The following is a 16450-nucleotide window of genomic DNA, read 5'->3' on the forward strand; positions in this document are numbered from 1 at the left end:
CACAGCCATGATTAACTCCCTGAAGGACCCCAACTCTTTGAGGTCTCCAATAAAGACCACACCAAACCAATAACCTCCTGGAATGGCCTGAGAGCACCCAGAAGTAGTTCAGGAATTATCCTACCTTTCCAGAATATTGTAGATACCCAGAGGAAGAGTATTATTTGGAGAGTATTAATGGCAAGTCCTAAAACAACTAGCCAAAATTTAGGGTGAGCCAAACATGTATTTTAAAGACAGTTGAAAGGAATACTTGAAATTAGAACTATTCCAGAAAATCTCGACTGCCTAGGTTGGCCCCTTTGTCAGTGGAAACTTAATAGAAGTTTTTTCACCTGTTATCCATGGTTTTTAAAAAACCCTTTGTTTCTTCCTTGGTGGTCCTGATAAAAAGGAAAAAGAGAGAGAGAAAAAAACCAAACCAAAACAAAACCCTTTGTCCTCATGGTTATTTACATCTTAAAACAGAATTTGATGTTGCAGTTTGCCTAATTCTTCCCTGAAAACCAAAGGATAGTTGCTGATCAGTTCAGAAATGGTTACTCTTTAGCAAGGAACTTATGCTATGTATTTGAGCTTTTTGAACCATAAGTATATAAGTGTGCATAGTATAAATATTTATTTGTTCTTTTAGTACATTTACTCTTTTTAGTTAAATTTCCTTCACACAGCCGATCTGTGGTTTTCCTTTTTCCCCTAAGAAGATTGCTGTTACCAGTTTAGATCAATGGAGGGGTAAGAGAAAGGCCAGAGCAGTCTGAATTAGTAACAAAGTCCAATTATTGCATATTTTACAAGAAATATGGAATAACTGTAACCACTGCAGACTCCTTTGTACACCTGCTGTTATGAATAGTCCACAATAATTTCTTGTTATCACCAGTTTCTATTTAATGGTTTCTTCTAGTCTAGAAAACAAAAAAATCCTTGTCTTTAAAATTTCTGTTACAAATTGGAAACCCTGACACGTTTTCAGTGGCTTCCTGCTCTTTGGTCCTGCTCTTGTACTTTTTGTGGCTATTGTAACTGCAGCTGCCAAAAACATTCAGTTAAATGGGAGATTAAAATACATGCCACAAAATTGTTGAGGCTGTTCTTCGTGGTGCTATAAGAAAAATTTATTGGAAATGTTGCTTATATATAGGAAGCTGGTATGTTTCTGATTCTTCAGGTGACATTTTTTAATTCTTAAAGTTCTTGAAAATACCTTATTTATATTATTTTTCTAAATAATCTTATTTTTCTGTTAATTTATACAGGAAAAGCTTTCTACATAAAAATTTTGAATATGAATTTTAACTCAGATCCTATTTCCTTTGGTTCACTTCAACAAATATTTATTCAGAGCCGGAAGTTGTTTTAGCGGATACAAAGATAACACAAATGATTAATTCATGTTATCTGAAATTATGGGTTTATTATATTCTTTTTTTTTTTTAAAGAAGAAAGATTCTTTGGGACAGCCCTAGATAGTAAATTCAATAACATTTATATTCTCTTTATGTGAGTAGTTACTTGCTTTAGACACTTATAAAAATCTTAACTGGTAACAATTGCGAACTACGTTTTTTTTCCATTAATTAAAAGAAACTTTTTATATAGTGAAATAAATGATAATCTTGGTATATTCTACTACATTATTCTTTGCTTTATACTTGTTTTTATTGAAATTATCTTTCTACTTTGCTTTTTGGGGAATATTGCCTTATCAGATACAGTCTACTAATACCTAAGAATTACGATTACAAACCTAGCTGTAGAATCTTTTTACTTCCCTTTTGTGACATAGATTTATTTTTTAATATGACATATGTTTCCAAAACTCAGAAATAAAATTTTTTGCCGCTAAAGTATACAGCATATTCTAGGTATCCTAAAATGAATATATGAATATCTGTATGGGGAGAGGAGAGAGACAGGAGAAGATGGTGGTCTTTAGGAACCTATATATTTTTAACTAAAGTATTAATTAACATATGAAATGTTATGAGAACTATAAACTTGGAACTCCACTATCAGAAGCTTTACTATAATTTGTTAATTGAAGATAATTCTGATGAATTTTCCCTTTACCTTTTGCTTTCCCCTTTTTTCCCGCTGCTTCCTCTGAAGTCTCCTTCCAAATGGTTTTGGAAACTGGTTCCAGTAAGTTTGTTCAGCTACTTCAGTTTGCTCTCCAGAATTGTAATTGTAGAATGGTATTGTTTATGTCTTGCTGGTAAAGTCATTTCGTGTAATTCTGTTAGTCACTGAATAGAGATTGGATTTTAAGGTATTTGGTGATGTAAAATGGAAAGATAAAAGATATAGCCAAGGTTTAGATCAGAAGTTCTAAAAATAATTTAAAGGGTAAACATCCTATTGCTAATCTTGTCAGTATTCACAGACTATCAGTAAGTAGGTTGAAAAAAAAACTTATGGGCCAGGTGTGGTGGCTCACGCCTGTAATCCCAGCACTTTGGGAGGCCAAGGCGGGCAGTTGACGAGGTCAGGAAGTCGAGACCAGCCTGACCAACATGGAAAAACTCCATCTCTACTAAAAATACAAAATTAGCTGGGTGTAGTGGCGCATGCCTGTAATCCCAGCTACTCGGGAGGCTGAGGCAGGAGAATCGCTTGAACCTGGGAGGCAGAGGTTGCAGTGAGCTGAGATCGCTCCATTGCATTCCATCCTGGGCAATAAGAGCGAAACTCCGTCTCAAAAAAAAAAAAAAAAAAAAATACAGTGTAGCTTCTCATTAATTTAAATAATTTAGTAAATAATTAATTTGAATTGCACGAATAAATTGCCTGCATTTAAAAATCATCTTTGTGGTTGAGCGTGGTTGCTCACACTTGTAATCCCAGTACTTTGAGAGGCCAGTGTGGGAGGATTCCTTGAGCCCAGGAGTTCAAGACCATCTTGGACAACATATTGAACCCCCATCTCTAGTTTTAAAAAATTACCTTTTTGACAGAAGTAGTTCCTTTTCAGCTTGAATTATAGATGACACTTCACTTTTTGTGTGATTAAAAAAGCAGAAAGTTTTCTTTCCTTACCTTACCAGTAGTGGACCAAAACCATATTAAATTCTGATTTGACTTAAAGATTGATCTTTCAGATTTAAATATGGGGATGGGTGTGTTAAACTACTTAAGAACTATTTTACACCCTCAAGAATAAAACTCTAATTTAGAAATATACCGTAATGGCTGGATGCGGTGCCTCATGTGCATAATCCCACACTTTGAGAGGCCGAGACAGGTGAATCCCTTGAGCCCAGGAGTTTGAGACCAGCCTGGGCAACTTGGCAAAACCCTGTCTCTACAAAAAATACAAAAATGAGGCAGGCATAGTGGTACACACTTGTGGTTTCACCTACTCAAGAGGCTGAGGTGGGAAAATCACCTGAGACCAGGAGATCGAGGCTGCAGTGAACCATGATTGTGCCACTGCACTCCAGCCTGGCTAATAGAGTGAGACACTGTCTCTTAAAAAAAAAAAAAAAAGGAAAAGAAATATATCATAATGTTGAAATATAGGGTGTTCTTTCTAAATGCCAAACTTCTAAGTTTGCAGAAAGAAAGGGCATGTTTCCATGCAATGAGTTTATAAAGCAAATAGCATGTTCAAGTACAAAAGACTTTTTCATGAATTACAGATGAACCTTCTGAGAGCTGGACATAATCTCAAGATTTAAAGTTGATTTACCTAATATATCTTCTAGAATACAATCTTTAGGAAAATGTTTTAGCATCCCATCCATAATTCTCTGATTGTCTTGTCTAAACCGTAGATACTTATTGCTAATGTCATATAAAGCTGTGTGTATGTGTGTGTGTGTGTGTGTGTGCATGCATACATGTGCCTGTTTGCACACACCTTGTGCAAAAGTGCTACTTTGCAGGAGGGGGTAGAACAAATCACATAATTCAGTTCTTTGTTCCATGACCCTGGGTGCTTGGCTTAGTCCAATTCAGGTCATAGGCTGAAAACAAACTACTAGTCCCAGACCAATTTCGAGGATGTCCAAGAGGCAGACTATTTTGATCCCAGATAACTGAAGAAAAAGCATGTAAGGATCTGGAACAGTACTAATTGTGAGAACGGTAGCTTAAGCCTAGAAGATACCACTGTGCTGTTTGATTTCTTTTTTCTTTCTTCCTTCTTCCCTCCCCATGGTTGATTTTAAACAGTCTCTTAGCTGCAAAGTGAGGAATTTTTCTAAGGATTATATTAAATTCATAATCAATTAAATAATCTATATAGTACTGCAAGTAATTTTTTTCTGAATATAGTTGCCCCCTGAATTAGGGATGTATTCTTAAATACAGAGTTTAGTATGCACTAATTAATAAGAACCTTCAGAAATCTTCAAGAGGAAAACATGTTCCATGAATTTTGTCCTTGGGTAGCCAGTGAGAGAAATCCAGGAATAAGTGTCTCCTTCATTAATACTGATGCTTTTCTGAGAGATAGCATTGAAAAGAAATCTAGCTTCACTACCAAATGTTAGGTATTCTCTTTCAATAAATTTTTGTTTTTCTATTTTTATTCTCACAAAAGTGTTTTATCTCATAATTATATTTTAATTCTAAAATATAGAGATGACCAATTTGGATGGAATTAGAAGAAAAAATAGTTTTGATAACCTTAAAAAAATACCGGTAACTTATGTTATATATTTTGCTAGTAAAATACTTCAGTGTGTACATTCACTAAATCTTCAGCATTATTTTACTTGGCTTTAGAAGAGTTAACAACTAATAAGAGCTAACCTTTATTGATTGCTTGCTATGTGCCCAGCAGGATGCATAGCACTTTGTGTCCATCATCTTACTTAATCTTCCAGTGGTTCTATGAAGTGGGTACTATTGTTACCCCAGTTTACAGATGGGAAAATGAGAAATGAGAGTTTAAGTAACTTGTCCAAGATCATAAAACTAGTAAGTGGCAGAACCAGGATCTGAACCAGGATCTGAATTCGTTCTCTTGAGACTACTTTTATAGCATGTCTCATTTTTTAGAGAACGATTTAAAAAAATTCTATGTAGCCACACCAAATAATCTTTAGAAAACAAAGGTTTCCTCTCTTTTTCTGAGGGAGAGCAAAAACCCGTATACTTGCTCAATTATTAATGAAACCTAAGTTGGGAGGGTGTTTTTTCACTTTCAAAGTTGTTAACTATTTGTGTTTCCTCAACATTCAAATAATAACCCAGAATGTCTTGGTGATACTATTCAGTTCCTCAAATTTCTTTTAAGAATAGTATATTCTTATACCTTCCCCTCATTTTGATAACTCTTTCTGCTTGAATAGTATTCTTGCTCTTCCCGTATAAGAATTTTCAGTCTAAATTAAGTCTGAATTAAAGTGGATGAATTTTATTATCTTCAAAAGAGCAGAATTATTTGGATACAAAGTGTTCAAAGTCTGTTTTGTGATGCTTTTATATTTAAATATTTAAGCTAAATGTCACATAGTATAAATTAGCAGTATATTATATTAAGTATTGAGCTTCAAAACTATAGCTATTGTTGCCGTGTATTTAACTTTGGTGATACCTACCATTATTTAGAAAAAAAAGGAATATTGGTGAGTGGTCTCATTTCTCATGATTTATTTTATTACTGATACATTAGAATTTACGGTACTGATTTTTTCGTGTGTGTTGCTTGGTACTTACTTATTTTCATGTTTTTGTTTTTTTTTTTTATATTTTAGGCTCGTTATAGGAAAGAGCAAACATTACTTAAGCAACTGCCTTGCATTCCATTGGTAGAAAATTTGTTGAAGGATGGGACAGATGGCTGTGCATTAGCTGCCCTTATTCATTTTTACTGTCCCGATGTTGTCAGATTAGAGGGTAAGTGTTCCAGTGTAATATTTCTGAACTGTAGACAGATGATAACCAATATTTAAGACAATATTATTTTGCACTACAGCCTAGGTGACAGAGTGGGATCTTGTCTCAAAAGAAAAGACAATATTATTTAATAAGTAATGAATATTTTTTTTAAAAAAAGAACACATATATAATTCTGAGGGAGATAGTTCAAAAAAGTGCTTGGTTTCTAAGTCTTAATGTATAATGACTACTATATTTATAAAGGTATGTTTGTTAACCAGAATTGTGTATTTGTACTGATTATAAGATGGATATGAAATATTTATTATCAAATTAATCCAAAGTCACCACCTTGCTCTTTTCTTATTTGAAGATATTTGTTTGAAAGAAACTATGTCTTTGGCTGATAGCCTGTATAATCTGCAGCTGATTCAAGAATTTTGCCAAGAATACTTGAACCAGTGTTGCCATTTCACTCTGGAAGATATGCTCTATGCTGCTTCATCCATAAAGGTAAATTAAATTATTCTTTTTCCCCCTTTGCTTTGTTAAAATATATATTTTTAAAAAACAAACAAATAAACAAAAAAGCTGGGCACAGTGACTCATGCCTGTAATCCCAGTACTTTGGGAGGACAAGGTGGGAGGATTGCTTAAGCCCGGGAGGCTGAGGCTGCAGCGAGTGATGATTGTGCCACTGCACTCCAGCCTGGGCAACAGAGCAAGACCCTGTCTCAAAAAATAAATAAATAAAATTTTAAAAATAAAGAACCATAGAACAAGATATATAAATGACCTAGCAACTTTAAGCTTATGAATTAACTATATCAGTCAAAAGAGCTTTTGAAAAAACAGTTTTTGATTTTTTCTCCTTATTTTGTTTTTTAATATACTATTAACTCCAAGTTTCTTTTATAGTGCAAAGCCAGACTTAAAGTCATGTATAGAATTGGCCAGGTGTAGTGACTTGTGCCTATAATCCCAGCACTTTGGGAGGAAGAGGTGGGCAGATAGCTTGAGCTCAGGAGTTCAAGACCAGACTGGGCAACATGGTGAAACCCCATCCCTACAATAAATACAAAAATTAGCTGAGTGTTGTGGCATGTGCCTGTGTTCCCAGCTACTCGGGAGGCTGAGGTGGGAGAATTTTGAGTCTGGAAGGCGGAGGTTGCAGTGAGCTGAGATCACGCCACTGCACCCTAGCCTGGGCAACAGAGCCAGACCCTGTCTCAAAAAAAGAAAAAAAAAGAAGTCATTTACAAAATTAATCTGTTGTCTTAATGTTTGCAAAATAGAGAATAAGCCAGTAAATGTTTCTTACAATAACAATGCTTACAAATAGTAAGATATCTTTATAAATAATGCTTACTTTTTCTTAAAGAATTTTTAATTTTTAATTTTTGAATTAAACAGAATTAATTGAAAAGTAACATTATGTACTATTTAACTACCATTATGCATAAATATATGATATGTATAGTTAAATGATGTGGTATCCTTGCGTATTTTTATGTATACAATGAGTCATTGAGCATTAAATTGAAATTTAGTTTGTTTATTCTCACTAGGTTAAATATAATTATTCTGTAGTTATCAGACTATTTGAAGTTTGTCACCTTTATTGTCCTTTGACTGTTGGCTAATGTATGCTGTCAGATTGTGTTAAAAGAATAAAATTTCACATGGGTAGTATTATTTTCTTAATTTTAAGTTGAATATATTTTATTTACATTGATGTTAAATGTTAAAAATAATAATCATGGCCGAGCGGGGGAGGCTGAGGTGGGCAGATCACTGAGGCCAGGAGTTCGAGACCAACCTGGCCAACATGGTGAAACCTTACCTCTACTAAAAGTACAAACATCAGCCAGGCGTAGTGGTGTGTGCCTGTAATCCCAGCTACTTGGGAGGCTGAGGCAGGAGAATCACTTGAACCTGGGAGGCAGAGGTTGCAGTGAGCTGAGATGGCACCACTGCATTCCAGCCTGGGTGACAGAATAAGACTATGTCTCAAAAAAAGAAAATCATCATCATGAAGAGATTTTTGAAAATCATTCCATTCTATTCCCAATTTTGAAAATTAAGTTGTGTTATGAATACTATTAATTTTAATACTTCAAGAATTATTTCTTATCCTCCAGATATTATTTTAGTAATGTTAGTGTTGTATTTTATGTGAATTAATAATATAAAGTCAATTAAGAAATCAGAAGTGTTTTCTAATTGAGTCATATTAATTTATGAAACACTGAACTACAATATAAAAACTTTAGGCCAGGTGCGGTGGCTCTTGCCTATAATCCCAGCACTTTGGGAGGACAAGGCAGGAGGATCACTTCAGTCCAGGAGTTTGAGACCAGCCTGGGCAACATAGTGAAACCTTTGTCTTTACAGAAAATAAAGTTAGTCAGGCGTGATGGCACACACTGTAGTACCAGCTACTCAGGAGGTTGATGTTGGAGGATTGCTTGAACCTAGGAGGCTGAGACTGCAGTGAGCCCTGATTGCATGACTGCACTCCAAACTTAGTGACAAACCAAGACCCTGTCTTAAACTCAGAAAGATGTAATATTCATGAGCTTTAATTACTGGGAAAATTATTTCTTACTGTACTGACACCTTGTGGCCAAACAGTACAATTATGTTATTAGGATGGCTGTCTTACCAAAGTCCTTAAAATAGTAACTTATTTTCTGTCAACAGATAATTTATTGAGCACTTAAGCAGTATTTTTTCAAAATATAGTCAGCTTTCAGTTAACTACACTAGTAAAATGTAACCTAGCACCAGTACTTAAAAACCAGTTTTATACTTTGGCTTTAGAAAGCATACCATGAAGATAAGTGTAAAGAAAAAATATAAATCACAGTAATATTACCCAGAAATATTCTGTCAGTGTTTTGATGTTTTACTGACTGGTGTTTTTTTTAATGCGTAGATTCATTCATTTGTACATTCATTTAATAAATATTTACTGAGCATCTATCATGTGCCAGACACTGTTTTAAACACTGAAGTTATAATGATGAGCATAAGCTTTGTCTTTTTAGGCCTTATAATCTGGAGGGTAAGATGAGGAACCCTGGACAATATAGTAATAGATAAATGTGGAAAGAGAAAAAGGGACTCTACCAAGTATCCTCTTGCAAGCCATAGTGATTCCCTTTACCTCAAGAGCAATGGAGAGTTGCATTTTGAAAAGTTTGTTTTCTTAGCAAGCCAAAGAAAAAGCTATTGTGTTCCAAACAAGGGCAAAAACATTTGAATCAGAGCAGTTATGATAGAGAGAAGTTGGTGAATTCCATAAATATTTAGGATGCAAAATCTGCATGCTTTGGTTGATGAATTGGACATGGGAGAAGGAAGAAGGTGTCAAGGATGACTCCTAGGTTTCTGGTTTGCACACAGGGATAGTGGTGCCATTCAGTGAGATAGGACTGCAGTAAGATCACATTTGTTGGGAAGGTCACTATTTCAATTTTGGGCATAGGCCTTTCAGATATCCAAAAGAAAATGCTTGCAAAATAGAGAATAAGCCAGTAAATGTTTCTTACAATAACAATGCTTACAAATAGTAAGATATATTTATAAATAATGCTTACTTTTTCTTAAAGAATTTTTAATTTTTAATTTTTGAATTAAACAGAATTACTATTCTGTTATTACTATTACAGATGCCACTGCATCTGTAAGTGCAGTCAGTACATTTGAGAATCATTTAGTAGCTGATGGACATAGGCATGGCAGTGTTTCAAAGAGGAATGAGATCAGGAATATCAAATGCAGCTGAGAGGTCAGGTAAGATGGGAAATCTGTTTGATTTTGCAACATATGTACATCATTGGTGACTCGAGCAATTGCTGTTAGGGGAATGATGTGATTCAGTGCCAAGACTGAAGTAGATTAGAGAGTAAAAGTGATGAAATAGAGAGTGTCAGTAGAGGCCTGCTCCTAAAAGAAGTTTGTGAAGTGGTAAAAAAATGGCAGGAGGGAGGAGAAACTAGAGAATAGTTACTAAGTGAAGGTTTTGTTTCCTTTATTTTGATGGGAGGGATTGGAGCATGTTTAAAAGCCAAATAGGAAGGATTCTGTTGAGAGGAGAAGGATAAATATGTAGGAGAGAAAAGTAAGATTAAGAATATAATGGCATTCACAGCAATTTGGATGGAACTGGAGACCATTCTAAGTGAAGTAACTCAGGAATGGAAAACCAAACATCATATATTCTCACTCATAAGTAGGAACTAAACTATAAGGATGCAAAGGCATAAGAATGATACAATGGACTTTGGGGACTCAGGGAAAAAAGCGGGAGGGAGGTGAAGGATAAAAGACTACACGTTGGGTACAGTGTACACTGCTTGGGTGATGGGTGCACCAGAATCTCAGAAATCACCTAAAGAACTTCTTCATATTACCAAACACCACTTGTTCCCCAAACACCTATTGAAATAAGAAATACATTTTTTAAAACTGTAAAGTTTCTGAGAAGTGAAGCAGAGATGAGATCTACTGCATAGCTTTTATGGATTATAAGCATTCTTATTACTTTTTTTAGTCACAAATTTTAATGGCTGCTTCAATTAGTATATATCTGTATATCAACATTATAAAATTCTGAGAATTTATAGTAAAAGCAAACACTGAAGGTAAAGGAGAAACCTACCAAATGCTCTTCACCACTGTGCATTATCTTCTGTAACAATCCAGACTCTTACACTCAGCCACCTACAAGACAGGTCCACTTAAATGTCCAGTGAACATCTCAATGACTCTAGATTCCTTTCATTACCTGTTTCTCCCAGTCCTCTCCATCTCACTATTAGTTGCTCAAGACAAAAACCTAAGAGTCATCACTCTTGATTCTTCTTTTCATCATTTTCTTTTTATTTTTTTAGAGACAGGGTCTCACTCTGTCACCTAGGCTGGAGTGCAGTGGCACAATCAGCCAAATCCTGGGCTCAAGCTGTATGCCTGCCCCAGCCTCCCAAGCAGCTAGGATGACAGGACTGTGCCACCATACGTGGCTAATTTTTAAAATTTTTATAGAGACAAGCTGTGTTGCCCAGGCTGGTCTCAACCTCCCAGCCTCAAGCAGTCCCTCCTCAGCCTCCTCAAGCACTGGGATTACAGACATGAGCCACTGTACCCAGCCTCTTTTCTTCACTTTCTACATACACAATAGCCTTCCAGAACTATCAGATGAGAGATGATATTTGAAAGTCACCAACTTAAATATGAGAAACAAAACCAAGAGAATGCATGAGTTCTAATGGAGAGCATATAGAGTTTAAGGATTATTCATAATTAGCAAGTAGGAAGAAGGCAAGACATTAGAAAATAACCATATCCAGGATAATCTTAAAAATTTTAATATGAAATAAGACCTTATTAAATATTAATAAATTTGATAGTAACTATTTTATTAAATGCTAAATACCCAAAATTTAGAAAACATATTATTTTAAATAGTTATGAAAATAGATTTTGTACAGTTTTTTAAAATTCAGCAAATGCCTAAAATTGAAATAATTATTCATGCTTATAGCTTTTATTATATACGCATTTTAAAATATAAACTTGTAGTAGAAATGTGCTTTTGAGGACCCTTAATCCTTCTCTTAATTTTAAGCCATGTAAAAAGTTATTTACATTTTAAAATAGTAATAATAAAAGGTAACGTTGTTGACTTACTAATAACTTTTCGAAGTTAGGTAGATACATTAATTGTATAAATAATGTTTTGTACATTTCAAAATTATTTAAAAAATAGCTATAAAAATTTAGTTCTGGTGTTATTTAGCACTGGTATTACTGTTGAGTTTAGCATTACTGAACACATACATATAACTTTTTTTTTTTTTTTTTTTTTGAGACGGAGTCTTGCCCTGTCGCCCAGGCTGGAGTGCAATGGCATGATCTTGGCTCACTGCAACCTCTGCCTCTTGGGTTCAAGCTATTCTCCTGCCTCAGCCTCCCAAGTAGCTAGGATTACAGGCACGCACCACCACACCTGGCTAATTTTTTGTATCTTTAGTAGAGACGGGGTTTTACCTTGTTGGCCAGGCTGGTCTCAAACTCTTGACTTCGTGATCCACCCATCTTGGCTTCCCAAAGTGCTGGGGTTACAGATGTGAGTCACCGTCTCTGGCCACATAATAATATTTTTTTAACACTACGTCCAATTACTTTTTGGAGAAATTTCTAGGGATCTGAGTAGAGCTTGGTTATTTTTTGTGATAACCCCTCTTTAGAGTGTCTTTAGAGGATAACCCCTCTTTAGAGTGTCAGGTGATCGAATAACTTTTTAAGTTGCTTGTATTTACTTTGGAATGAAAGTGCCTTATATATTATCTCTGTTCTACACAGTTAGAGGTATTCATGCCTGCTAGATCAATTGGGCCACCATTTTAGAATTATAGAGCAAATCATCTGCAAGAGGTTTTGAATAGTTGTTATAATTTTTACCCACAAGAGTTAATGTTCCATCCCATGTTTGATAGCCTGTAGTGAATATACTCCAGTGATGAATGAATTGATATTTAAACCTGTATTTTAAAACAATAAAATTATATTTATCATTAAGTTTTACCTAATGTAGGCTTTCTGTTAAATTTCCTATATAGAGTAATTATTTGGTGTTCATGGCGGAACTGTTCTGGTGGTTTGAAGTGGTGAAGCCGTCTTTTGTACAGCCTCGTGTTATTCGTCCACAAGGAGGTAATCAATCTTTTTAATTTTTAATGTTCCTATGAACAGAAAAAAATGGAATGTTGATATAACCTCATCTGGCTGCGTTTTTAGAAAGCAGCCTATTAATTTTTTTTAGATTTCAGCTATTACCCTTGATAGATTCTCCTAACCTCTTAAAATGGTTAAGAGGAGAAGAAAAAGAAAATGGAGGGAATGACTTTGAATTTGAAGTCTTATGATGTGGAACTTTTAGCTTTAACTGTCCATTTCTTTTCTTTGCATCTTTTATCCCTATCCCAGCTTTTATTCCCTTTTAGATCCTTAGTTTTTAACATCGTGTTACCCAGAATCCCCACAAATTATTGTTTGGCCTTAACCTGCAACTTGAATTTGCCATTAAACCATAAAAAGGTTTGTATGGATTTTTAAACCTAGTGGATTTTGTGACTATTATAGTATTATGAACTATTGACTGTATATAATAAGAATAAAACTTGTAAGAAATAAAGGGGTTACTGTAAAGACCCCTAGATATAAGGAACAAAAAATCTTCCTAAATTTTCTGTAAAGCGAAATTTCGCATAGCAAAACCAGTTTTCTCTTGGCTGCCATTATAAAACTAGAGGTGTATTTCTAGGCTGGGTGCAGTGGCTCATGCCTGTAATTCTAGCACTTTGGGAGGCCGAGGCGGGTGGATTACCTGAGGTCAGGAATTCGAAACCAGGTTGGCCAACATGGTGAAACCTGGTCTCTACTAAAAGTACAAAAATTAGCCGGGCATATTGGTGCATGCCTGTAATCCCAGCTACTTGGGAGGCTGAGACAGTAGAATTACTTGAACCCAGGAGGCAGAGGTTACAGTGAGCAGAGAGTGCGCCACTGTACTCCAGCCTGGGTGACAGAGACGAGACACCGTCTAAAAAAAAAAAAAAAAAGCCCAGAGGTTTATTTCTATAGGGGAAAAAATGATCTTAAATTATAAGCTTAGCCCACTAAATAACTTTCTTCCAGCATAACTTATGGAAACATTTCTGTCTGCTACCAATAGCTGTCCCACCCAACACAAAATATGATTATTGTGCATCCCAACAACTTAGCAACTTTCCTTGGCTCCAAAGTTTGTTATTTTTGTAACTGCTACGGCTACCTCCACCTCCACCAAGCCTCCCAAAAATGAAAGAAGAGAAAGTGATCGGGAAGAAGGAAAAACATGTAACCAAAGGGGAGGCATAGTCTAGTGAGTACAGTGAGGTTACTTCAGGCAGCCCACCACATCTCAGGCAAAAATCTGTGAAATAAGCAATAATTCTAGTATTGCTAAGCTTCTTGAGGCAGATTCTGAATATTGTGTCATTATATAACATTATATAACTTTTTTACATGCCTATAAAGAAATTGAGATGCTCCCCTAAAGCCATTGAATGAAGTCAGATATTCTTAGTAATTTTCATAACCAATATTTGTATAATTTTTTGAAATTATTAGCAGAGTTTTCACTACATTGCTTTCTGTGATTTCACCTGTGAAACCCACTATTCAAAATACCAATAGCTGTTGCATCAGCTCTCAAAGTCAAAAAGTAAATTGAGTCTTCCTCCAGAGTTACTTACAAAAATAAAAGTATACCAGCAGGTTTAATTGTTTTCTAAAGAAATTCTGTTTTTCTCTAATTGACCAAAATACCAGCTATTTCATAAAGAAGCAGAGCTGACCATGTGTGTCTGAAGTTCTATGAAAGCTTTCACAAAATTAAACACTCAAACTTATTTTTGTTTTAAATACATGTGTTTATTTTATGTTAGGTTTTTTCCCCCTAATTATCCTTAATCAAATGAATTTTTTAATTTAAGAAATTTTTGGCTGGGCATGGTGGCTCACACCCGTAATCCCAGCACTTTGGGAGGCCAAAGCGGGCAGATCACAAGGTCAGGAGTTCAACACCAGCCTGGCCAATATGGTGAAACCCCGTCTCTACTGAAAATACAAAAATTAGCCGAGTGTGGTGGCGGGCACCTGTAGTCCCAGTTACTCGGGAGGCTGAGGCAGGAGAATCACTTGAACCCAAGAGGTGGAGGTTGCAGTGAGCTGAGTTCACACCATTGCACTCCAGCCTGTGCGATAGAGTGAGACTCTGTCTAAAAAAAAAGAAGGAATTTTTTTTAAAATTTTGAATTTAAGTCTGAATACTTCAAAAAGAGCTTAAAGAAACTTCACCCTTAGAAAATTATTTAAGAAGAAAACTTTATGCTATGATTTCTCAATACATAGAAAGGGAAATAGAAGTTACATTTTATTATAAATTTATTTATGGTCCAGAATTTTTCATAGAAATATGCTAATTTGAGGGTCTTTTTAAAAATCTTTTATTCCAGCCGAACCTGTAAAAGATATGCCTTCAATGCCTGTCTTGAATGCTGCCAAAAGAAATGTCTTAGATAGTAGTTCTGACTTCCCTTCAAGGTAAACTCCACAATGACTTTATTTTCACCATTTCTATTCTATTTACTAATTAAATCAAATAATATTATATTATATTAAATAAGGCTTTTAAGAATTTCAGTTGGATTTTGAACTGTTATAATTAGTTTACCCTATTAAAGCCTGTTTTAACTTAAATATAAATTGAAATATACACTGAAATGAATGTTTATATGTACCACACTGAAAAGATGGGAGAATATATTCTAAGTTCCCAATAACCAACCTAAAACTAAACTTTTGATGCATAACTTGTTCATAATTGAGAACTGTCTAATAGGTAACTCTTAGGCCTCGGAGGGAAATTTTGAAAGTCTATTAGGATTTCTACATATTTTATTATTTTAAAAATCTTTGAAGGTTTTTCCTGCCTTTTTTTTTTTTTTCTGGTTAGGATAGCTATTGAGAGATCACAGTGTTACCCACACAACAGGTGGGTTTGGTCTCTTGGCAGATGACAGTCCAAAGCCACAACCAAGGAGGATTTAACAAGACAAGAGGATTTTATTACTTGCAGCAAGTAAGGAGGACACCGGGAATAATTCCCCAAAGCAGTGCCTCCTCAAACAAAGGTGAAAATAGGGCTTTTAGTAGGCTGCTTAGCTGAATCATTGTGTGTAGAGGTGGAGTAAAGGCAGTAAAGGCGCAGTCATCAGTCATGCTTCTGCATACTGGCATGTATAGAAAATGCGGAATAAGCTCCTCCTTGAATGGGGTTTTTGGTGTGGTAATAGTAATACATCCCCGACTCAGGCATCTCTGCATCCACCCAGTTTGTGTAGTTTTTATTTTGTAATGTGGGGTTGGGCTGCTTCCTGGAACTTTCTGAAACAGTAAAAACCTCAAGATGCAACAGTTACAAGCAGGTACCTTTTCACAGTGTGTACCTGAAAACCCAAGGACCCTGGGTTACAACAATAGAATATTTATTACAATATTGAATCTTTAATGCTTTAGTACATAATATTGGGAACTAAATTGAAAGCAAAGTGAAAATGTCCTGTCATATTAATACCTAGGTAATCCTGACTTCTCACCCAGGTATGTGATAGGAACATTAGTTTGTTTAAAAATGTATTTCAACAGCTCCTATAAGCAGCTTTTTATTTGTATTTATTAGAACCTACAATTTATATTGACTTTGGACTCCCTAATCTGTCTGATTTTTTAAGTTAAAACTAATGTCTTTTGTGGGTTTTTGGAAATTCAGACACATTAAAAATACATTTTAAAAATTATGAGTAAAACATTCAAAGTAATTTCTGTATGAATCTTGGCTTAACACAAAAATATGAAATTTAGCAAGCATGGTCGGTCAGTAGTGATATTTCCTTCCTTGAAGATTTAGAAAACAGTGTTCTAGGTCATCACTCTTGCTCTATTAAATCTTGAAATTCCACTTTTAAAGTGGAAAGTAAAGCTTTCCACTCAAAGATTAGATTATTCCATA

General features: G+C 35.1%; 1 protein-coding gene across 1 annotated transcript in view; it reads left to right on the forward strand.

The window, feature by feature from the left end:
* Positions 1 to 16450, forward strand: part of CAMSAP2 (calmodulin regulated spectrin associated protein family member 2) — a 119557-nt gene that overhangs the window by 88796 nt on the left and 14311 nt on the right. Inside the window, 4 exon segments of the mRNA XM_010362669.2 lie at positions 5706 to 5847; positions 6203 to 6342; positions 12456 to 12549; positions 14895 to 14982. Of these exon segments, the coding sequence (XP_010360971.2) occupies positions 5706 to 5847; positions 6203 to 6342; positions 12456 to 12549; positions 14895 to 14982 (464 nt within the window).

Source organism: Rhinopithecus roxellana, chromosome 1, assembly GCF_007565055.1.
Source record: "Rhinopithecus roxellana isolate Shanxi Qingling chromosome 1, ASM756505v1, whole genome shotgun sequence".
Taxonomy (NCBI): domain Eukaryota; kingdom Metazoa; phylum Chordata; class Mammalia; order Primates; family Cercopithecidae; genus Rhinopithecus; species Rhinopithecus roxellana.